We start from the raw sequence: 9,858 nt of genomic DNA on the forward strand, positions 1-9,858 counted from the left end.
TATATATAGGGTATTTCCGAAAATTTTTGGCTTTTGTGTAGATAGAGCGGACTAAATTGAGTCGAAAAGTCCTCTACCATTTTGTAATTTTCGCATAAGTTAACAAAATATTAATTATTGTATTAAAAATTGCCAAATATTGGTCTTGGAATAATTTTTTATTCAAATATTATCAACTTTACATAAAAATTACAAGAAACAAAAATCATTTATTTTCTTTTCATAGAACTCTAAGAATTTTTTCGAAATTGTTTATCAACTTTATAGTACTGCATTTTCTTATTTTTACTAACACGAGAACGGTATTAAAAAATTCTGAAAAAATTCTGAAAAAATTCTCAGAACTTTATGAGAAAAAAATAAATGACTTTTGTCTCTTGCAGCTTTTCTATAAAGTTGACAGTATTTGAATAAAAAATTATTCAAGACCGATATTTGGCTTGGAAAGTTTTCAAAAGCGACTGACAAAAATTTTCAAAAATTTTCGGAACCCTGTATATATATATATATGTATGCATGCATGCGTGCGTGCGTGCGTGCGTGCGTGCGTGCGTGCGTGCGTGCGTGCGTGCGTGTGTGTGTGTGTGTGTGTGTGTAAATATATATAAATACGATCTATTGAATAGTTATAAAGATAATAATAAACTATTAAAATAACGATAAAAAAAATGACTAAACCGTGAATTACTATAAAAGAACTGAACCTAGCTGAAAAAAAAACTGTTAATTTTTTATAGTAACTTTTATAGTAACCGTTACTATAAAAATGTAAAGACAAACAGAAAAAATTGACAATCGAAATCAAAAAAAGTAACGGCATTAATTTATATAAAGTAATACATAATTTTTCAATTCTAGTCCCTAATGGTCTGTAAAACAGAACATAAATCATCAAAATGACGTAAAAATAACTGATAATTTGCTAAAAATCATTTTTTGATCAAAGTAACGATTCATTTTAACTTCATTTTAACGTCATTTGGACGTTATTAAGTTTGTCGCGTCGCTTGCTCCAATGTACTCCTGCTATAGCTCCTATTCACTTCAAGTGCGCATTAGAGTGAGTAAATGCTATAGTAGGAGCATTTTAGAGCATGTTAGAGCATGCGACGCAAATAAACCTATTGTGATTCGTTCTGATAAGTCTGTGCTTATGGGTTATATTTTCTCCAGATTATTGGCATACACACACGATGTGGTACAAACGGCAAAGGCATGGCATTTCAGATATTTATCATAATTTCTGGAGAGCTAGTGCACTTTTAGAAATTAATTATCTGCAAAAGTATTGGCACTTACCGATACGAGTTGAATCTACAGCCATCATGGTGGGTTCACTTTATTCGTTTAGGCGGGTATATTACTTGATTTTGAAGATCGACATTTCGAGAATCGCAATATCGCATATCGCGACTCTCGAAGTATCGAGATGGCGTAGTGACCAATCACATTACAGTAGTAAAGTTACTGCACTATCTGCACTTGCTCCTTTTCTGACACAAGGAAAGATTCAGTACCAACTTTACGATGCGTAACAAGTCGGTATTTATAATCGATTCTTACATTTAAGACTGTTTTAAATTCAATCTTAAGATATCGTAAGTCAATCCGAAGATTGTATTAACATCTTAAGACATTATACTTAAGACAGTTAAAAATAAAATCGGACTATGAATACCGCCTTATGTTTCGCGTTTCACAGTTGTAGCTCTTGAATCTCATGACATCCATAGACAGAAAGGACGGAAATTTAGAGAGAGAGAGACTAACTGCACACTAATTCTCACACCATCTTCTCTCTTCCATGATATATAATATATAGAAGTAATAAAGTGATATTAAAATGAATTTGTATTGTTTAATATAGAATTTATTTATGTACCTTTATCATTTAAAAATCACGAGAGAAGTTGATGCTAAAACAAATAGTAAGCAATAAATAAGTTGCATTGAGAAAATGGAGAGACTCGGAAGAGTTTTAAGTGGACACATCGTGCGAGCCACAAGAAAACATACTGCTACTGTATTTTGTTTTCATGGTTCTGGTAATAATCTAATTGTGTAATTGTAATAAACAAAAAAACATAATTGAATTTTTAAGATAGCTGTAACTTTTAAGATTTGCTGTAACTGCTAATTTTTTTTCATTGCATTCAATTTCATTTCTGCAGGTGACACAGCAGAAAATTTCTCAGAATGGATTCGTATTCTTAATAGAGAAATTCTACAGTTTCCACATATAAAATTAATTTATCTTAGTGCACCTAGTCAACCCTACACACCTAACAATGGAATGGTAATAGGATATAATTATGATTAATTGTAAAATAATTGTGAACCTGGAATGTTTGATGTTTATATTTGTATCTAATTATCTATATAAATCTGAATATATATAATACATATATATAAATATTTGTTTATAAATATATTTGAAAGTTTTTTGTTAGTGATTTATTAGTCAAGAGATTCCAGGATATTCTTTTCATAATTTCTTGATTTTACTTCATTATACTTGATTTTATTAAAACTTTGTTATAGATGCAAAATGTATGGTTTGATCGTGCAGCAATATCTATTCAAGTTCCAGAACACTTAGAGTCAATTAATTCCATGTGTGAAAATGTATCAGAATGGATTGACAACGAAATAAATGATGGAATTCCGTTGAGCAGAATAATTCTGGGTGGATTTTCGATGGGTGGCTGTCTTGCATTGCATTTAGCATATAGATACCGACCAACTGTAGCTGGCTGTTTCGTTATGTCTTCCTTTTTGAATAAGGATTCTATAGTCTATGAGGTAAATATAGAATAAAGAAAGGCATTTTGTTTATTTTACATAACACTGTTTATATTTGGCTGTATTCCGTAAGAAAAATAGCTTTACAATTGTTGTAAAATTCTTTATGATTGATCTTGTCCTGAATTCTTCACTGAATCTAAAAGTATAAATCAATTATGTTAAAGAATTTTACAATAATAATTGCATTTTACAATAAAAGCTATTTTCTTCGCTAATAAACAATCTTGAATATTTGAAGATTTGCTTGTGTTCTCTCAAGAAACAGTCAGGTTTGTACAGTATATTTGTAAGCACTTCATCACAAAGAAATATTTTTTGCTGTTGTGAATATTACTTTAAAATTGAAATTGACGGAATAGTCTTTTTATTCTATACAAGATTTATTTATTATTCATATTTAATTACAGTATTTGAAAATGAAACCAGAATTTAGCAAGGTACCACTTGTTCAATACCATGGCACAGCAGATACTTTGGTTCCTATTAAATGGGCTGAAGAGAGTGCTAAGAATCTGAAGGATCTTGGAGTAAACGTGAAATTTGTGCCACTACAAAATATGGAGCACGAATTGAGTCGTGAAGAGATCCAAAATTGGAAGGACTGGCTCCTTCAAATCTTGCCAGATGAATAATATTCAAATTGTTAAATATTAAAATCATTGTTGATATATTATATCAAGGCTGTAAAATGGTGTATATCGTATTTGTTTTTAGAAATATGTTTGCGGTAGGTGTTATGAAAGCAAGTGTTATGAAAGTGTAATGAAAGCAATAAAAATTAAGTTTGATTACGATACAACATAAGAGTCATATCAAAGGAGTGATAAATTTAAAAAAGACTGACTCCTGTATGCAGTAAGATGAATTGTGCCATTATGTCATATTGGGTGATTATATAGTACGTGCATGTCATGAATAATGTTAATTCACATCATCAAGATCGATAAATTGGCTCCAACCTTCAAAATATTTAAATCCTTCCGCATCTTATTAATTCACTTTGTTCCTTTATTTTTTTTTTAAATCGGAACAATTATTTTAGGAAAATTGTTTAAACTATACAAAAAATAAAGTTATTTTATGACAAATTAAAAAATAATGTTGATATTGTAAGTTCATAGGTTTTAATCAATTTGATAAAAATTAAAAGTATCTATTGATAGATTTAAAATTTATTTGCTAGCAAAAAACAGTTGAAGTTCATTTTAATGTAATTACACATAATTATGCGAAATTGGAACGTTTGCTTTTGGCTATAAATATTTTCATTATTAAACAATAAAAATCGATACGTAAAATTGTTTAAAACAATGAATTTTTCAATGGTATACAACTACAACGCGGGAAGTTGGCAGCTAATATTTTATATTTTTAATTAAATAAATAATTTAATTGTTATGTGATTAAAATATAAAATATTAGCTTCCAACATCCCGCATTGTAGTCGTATGCCGTTGAGAAATTCGTTCTGTTTTAAAAAATTTTGCCACGTGTCGACTTTTATTGTTTAATAATGAAAATATTCATAGTCAAAAGCAAATGCTCTGCCAATTTCGCATAATTATGTGTAATTACAACAACGCAACGAGATTTATATTTCGCGTTATAAAATTAATCCAAAATAACGCACGTTAACCTCGAATTATATTTTCTACAGAGAACTTTAAAAGAGAAGTTATTCAACTATTGTATTGTATTTTACTCCTGAGAATTTGTTTATTGTTAACTCAGTCAATTTTCATTATTAATTTTTCCTTCATTATTAAATAAAACCAGGAATTTGAATAAAATCGATACTATCCACTTGACCTGCTTTTTACGTAACGAACAAACGTGTTCACATTGTTAACCACTTGTGTTTATTACATACTTGCATCACATGCAATCTTTCGCTTAAATCCATTTTTCAATTTATTATATTTCATAGTACTAATTTTTTTATGTTGTTTCTCAACTAAATTCTCGAATCTATAGAATATGCTTATAATCTATTTTATATCAATCAGTGTTGTTTACAAATTGTTTTTAACTTGTTGCTCGAATCCAGGCAATAAAATATTTATTATCTGCCTATTATTAAAGGCGGTTAAAACGAAATATGTCGGTGAATCATTAGTGCATATTGTAGAACGAAAAATAGCAATAAATTATCAATCTTACGTTTGCATTTGAATGTAATACAATATCTTGATCGTATTTTATTTCTTCGACTTTCCATAATTAAAAGAGAAAACACATGTTTAAAAAATTTATTAATATTAATTTTGAAATTTTAATAAAAGATTATTAAATTCTGGAATCATTGAAATCTCGCAGATTATAAATATGTATATTATGATGACTGTTTCAGTGATATTGTATTAATTTTTGAATTCTCAAGGATTTTCAAGTGCTTCCACATTATAGTCCATCCAAATGAATGCACGTGAAACAGATGAATCAATTGAACGTCAAATCGAAAATAGTTATATTGTTGCTACTTTGTGTTTCGCATGTGCGATTATTTGAGCTCTCTCTGGTTGAGCTTTTCGAGCATAAGCAATACACGATGATAAAAATCTACTTTTAAAACTTTTAAAACAAATTTACTCACGCAATTGTCGATTTGTTGTCGGGATACTTGGCTATCGAAAGAAGAAAAATAACTTTTTGACAATGATGTGAATGGTCGCGATTATTTTGATTTGTCGCTTCTTTCTGCTCTTATCTTTAAAATTTGATCACTGCTCCTTTTTTTATTTCTGATGAAAATTTTTCTGAAAATTTTTTAGAACTTTACGTAAGTTTCAAATTTTTTCAAAACTGTTATATAATTGTAACTGTTTAGAAAATTTCTCAGATTTTTTAATACAAATTGAAATATTTTTTTAGAAGGGTCAAATAAGTCTACATTTTTTTCTAAAATTCTTCATCTATGTGAATTTTGAACTATTCTAAAATTTCTGATAAAATGTTACAAAATTTGAAGATAGATATTTGAAGACGTTTAAGATATTTCTTCAGAGATTATAAAATAAGAAAATCTTAGAATATTTTAGAATTCATATATAAAAAATTTTAAAAAAATAGTAAACTTATCCAGTATTTCTGCATTTTAATCTATAAAAATTTTGAAGAAAATTATTTTACTGTAATTTTTTCTACAATTGAAAAAAATATGTTTATAAAAGATTTATTAATTCTAGACTTATATAGCTTATTATAAATTATAATAGATATATTTATAAAAATTATTTTACAATGTTTTAACATCCAATAGAATACATGATTATCCTGACAAAAATAAATATAAGGGCATTAACATATAAGGGAAAAAATAGTAAAAGCAATAAACGAGGTTTTTGAGGGATGAAAATAAAGAGAACGACACATAAAAGGAAAGGTTTAATGATTCTTTTATGTTTCGTTCACCTATAAAAGTTTCATTTACACTTCTGTCATTCTCTACGCTTTTTATTTTTGTCAGAGAGGATACGTTATACAAAAAATATTATATCTACTTGTGTATGAAAATATTTCATTCAAATTGATTATTACGCTAACTTCAAAGATACCGAAGATACGTTATATTTTATGTATGAAAATATTGAGTATCGATTATTACATTATTAACTTTATAATGACTAATATTATCTACTCTTTTATTTCAATTTATAATTACATTATACTTTATTAATGCTTAATTAAAGTAATTACATTATACTTTATTAATGCTTAAGAAGTTCTTGTTGAGAAATAAAATTAGGTCGCAATTTTGAAGACTGATTTTTTCTTTGATGCTTCTCATCAAAAGCTTCAAATTACATAGCAATCAAGAGTTTATCCAGACTTGTATAGCCGCATAATATACATAAAAAATATTGCATCCAATCGCATTTCTATTATAAAAGCCCATAAAATGTAATTGAATAATATTTATGCATATATACGTTTATTACAAGTTTGTCTAGACAGACCCTATTACATCTTATAGATAAAAAAATATATATCTTCTCGACTTTATTGCCTTCCAGCGGGGTTTACACCGACACGACGACGAGAGTGAGGAAGGTGGAATCGCGCCGACGAGTCCACCGCCGACGTGTGCGCAGTGAAACGAACAGGGCGAACTGCGACGGGATTGCTGCACCCCTTCGAGTGACTTCGGGATGAGTGATAGGTAGCCCCACTGGCCTGGCGGCGTTCTCGTCACCGATGTCGCGTCGTGACACCGACGTTCACGTTTCGTTGTACTATCGACTCGCGAGGGAGATGTAAAACGCATGTTATTAATCGCGACACGAAAACACATCGACGTACGCTTGACGTGGGATCGATGTTCAACGACGGGCGACCTGTGGAGAACGGATATGAAAGGGGAATGAATCGGTGCGTCCCTTGAGCTAAGAATATTATTATAGGGAGAAATCTTTAAAAGGAAAAAAGATACACACACACACACACACATACATACACACACACACACACACATATATATATATATATATATATATATATCACATACAAAATGCACGTATAAACATCAACGGGGTGCAAGCATATTATAAAACATGAAATCGATACTTGTGATCAGAAGTTCTGCAGAGTGAAAACGTGAACCATAACAGGATTTAGGAAGAAAAGAGACGCTCATGGACATGCGAGTGAAGTGATTATGTGATGGATGTTCGAACGTGTCGTCAAGGGTAGATCTGGGTCATTGTGAATGGGTTCCTCAGCGAATAGAATGAAATAGGATTTTTACATTTTACCAAAGAAAACAGATGAAAGGTTGAATTACAAAAATTGATGCAATTGAGTATATTACATTGAATACATTGAAACTGCATTTAGGTCATTGAAGTTTTTTTATCGAAGAGCGACACAGAAAACAATTTCGGACACTTGGAGAACTTATTATATCTCAACATTAAGTGATTCTTTTTCAAAATATAATATAAATGCATAAGTTTTAACATAACGAGAGACATGATGCGTTAATTCATAATTTATCGATAGAAATAATTATATTTACATGTAATAAGATTAATTACCACTTCACTGTGTGATCTAATCATGATATAAGTATGATATAAACGGCGCAAGATAATTAGCGGAGAAATTACAGCAAAATTGGATCAAAACTGATGCGATATCTCCGCGATTCGCACACGATGGCATTTATTGCGTTGAGATAACAAATCTTCCGTATCATCTTTCGGATTTAAGGATACATTGATGAATAGTATCGATGGTAAATAATATGACGCGTATTATTCCGCAGTCGATGACGTCAAGTAACGAGAGACATGTAGACTATTCGATGTGAAGAGACTGGGCAACGAAAGTGGATGCAACAAAATTTCCCAAAGGACGACGAATAAATTTCCCAAAGGCATCGACGATCGTGTTACAGAGATAGAAAATGAGAAATAGGTTTTCGTGACCATAATAAAGCTTTCTTAATCATTTCTGAATAAATACACGCATTATCTGTTTTTAAAGTCATTTCCGAGAAGTAAGGAATATGGAAGATAACTCTTTATTTATTATTTCATAAAATTAAAATCTCTTCCAGTTATTTTAACTTTCAACATTTATCTTACATATAAGAGACTTGAACGCTGTGATAAATTTAAATAAAATGTTAACGAACTTTATATGAAGAGAGAAAAGAATATGTGATTGATCGTGCATGTTTCGAGAGATTCTTAGTGCGCTTTCCTTCTCAAATTTTCACAGAGACTCCCTAGGATCTTTTTTTATACCTAAAAAATACAAATGCGAAGACATTTTTCTTGAAAGAGAAAAGAATCTTCGAAACTGAATATATCGATTTTTCACTTGGAAACTTTAAACTATCTCAACAAATAGGGCGGATACCTAAGAGACGACTGAAGGGATAAATCTCAGAAAAAGAGAGAGGGGGGGGGGGAAAGGAAGTGAAACGTTCCAAGGGGTTGCTTATATCGAGTGCAGGGTTGACGACAGGCACAATAGAATCAAGAAAGAAGTCGAATAAGTGACGTTTCTCTCGATTGAGAAATAGAGATATCGTTGGAGAAGCTGCGTAGCAGGTTGATGCACATAAAGTGGGGACGTTGTGGAAATGGGTCAAGAGTGTCTTGACGATGGCAGTGTGGCAGCTTCTATTTAACGTATCTCACTGTCGAATTGTGCTTGAAATCTATACATGTGCCATATCGAACGCAATACAGCACGAATTAATACTAGTAACAGGTCCTTTTGGACAATAAAATTACAAATGATAGTGCTGCAACATTAGTGAATCGTAATAAGTGTGTGTTATTATACGAATTTTAAATCGCGTGACTTTTTCTACGATTTAACGAAACTAAATTAACAATTTGCGCGTCTATCGCAGATTAAATTTGCAAATTAAATTTACATCCTTATAAGCAACTATTTTTTTTTATTAATTGATGTAATACAGGCAATTAAAAATGTATAAATGAAATTAATTTAAATTTCAGCTTACAAATGATGCGAACTACACTCGCGTCCTCTTTATTTCACGATTGATAAAAAATCCATAAATTACTCTGGATATTAATTCCGAGATTAAAGAATTTACAACGATGCCAAAGAACAAATTGATCTGTGTGATGTAACGAACGCGAGATCATCCAAAAAGTACAACGAGAATCACGAAGAGAAACCCAAGCTCGATGCATTCCGCGGTGCATCGCACGAGAGATGCGTTTATCGCAGCAGAAGCGCATCCGGTCATCGTCCACGTGCTGAAATACGCGAGTTGTCAATGTGATCGTGTCGTTACCGTTTCTCTTGAGAAGACTTAGTCTCATCTCAGATTGACGAATTCAACGAGTCTTCAGTCACTTTTTATGATTTACGGATCGCACAGAACTAAAGAGTCAGCAACCACCACGGGGATCGCTTGGCTTCACAACATCACCGTTCAAGGTAAATCATCCCTGAGATCTTATTTTATTATTATAGTCTTGTTTTAATTATGTAAAAATTGTAAGAAATTTTATATAGCAAATCTCATATATTTTTAACCAATTATTTTATTTTGTTTTGTTTTATATA

The 9,858-nt window shown here is 30.7% G+C and overlaps 2 protein-coding genes across 2 annotated transcripts in view; both read left to right on the plus strand.

Moving 5' to 3' along the window:
• The first annotated feature begins 1,772 nt into the window (after nt 1-1,772).
• LOC108689657 (lysophospholipase-like protein 1) lies at nt 1,773-3,596 on the plus strand. The gene is made up of 4 exons (XM_018196515.1): nt 1,773-2,045; nt 2,172-2,296; nt 2,542-2,802; nt 3,213-3,596. The coding sequence occupies exons 1-4, from the start codon at nt 1,958-1,960 to the stop codon at nt 3,435-3,437; spliced, it is 699 nt and encodes a 232-aa protein (XP_018052004.1). The 5' UTR covers nt 1,773-1,957; the 3' UTR covers nt 3,438-3,596.
• Nucleotides 3,597-6,926: 3,330 nt separating this feature from the next.
• The window catches only part of LOC108689640, a 7,829-nt gene continuing 4,897 nt past the window's right edge, over nt 6,927-9,858 (plus strand). Inside the window, exons 1-2 of the mRNA XM_018196497.1 lie at nt 6,927-7,173; nt 9,279-9,729. Coding sequence (XP_018051986.1) covers nt 9,651-9,729 — 79 coding nt within the window. The 5' untranslated portion in view covers nt 6,927-7,173; nt 9,279-9,650. The remainder of the gene's footprint in view (nt 7,174-9,278; nt 9,730-9,858) is intronic.

Source organism: Atta colombica, unplaced genomic scaffold (genome assembly GCF_001594045.1).
Source record: "Atta colombica isolate Treedump-2 unplaced genomic scaffold, Acol1.0 scaffold274, whole genome shotgun sequence".
In the NCBI taxonomy this organism is placed as follows: domain Eukaryota; kingdom Metazoa; phylum Arthropoda; class Insecta; order Hymenoptera; family Formicidae; genus Atta; species Atta colombica.

Bases quoted from the DNA above. Each gene is read 5' to 3' on its own strand.
- LOC108689657 (XM_018196515.1), top strand. From the start codon at position 1,958: ATGGAGAGACTCGGAAGAGTTTTAAGTGGACACATCGTGCGAGCCACA. The intron at 2,046-2,171 runs GTAATAATCTAA...TCATTTCTGCAG, and splicing joins ATTTTGTTTTCATGGTTCTG to GTGACACAGCAGAAAATTTC. The intron at 2,297-2,541 runs GTAATAGGATAT...ACTTTGTTATAG, and splicing joins ACACACCTAACAATGGAATG to ATGCAAAATGTATGGTTTGA.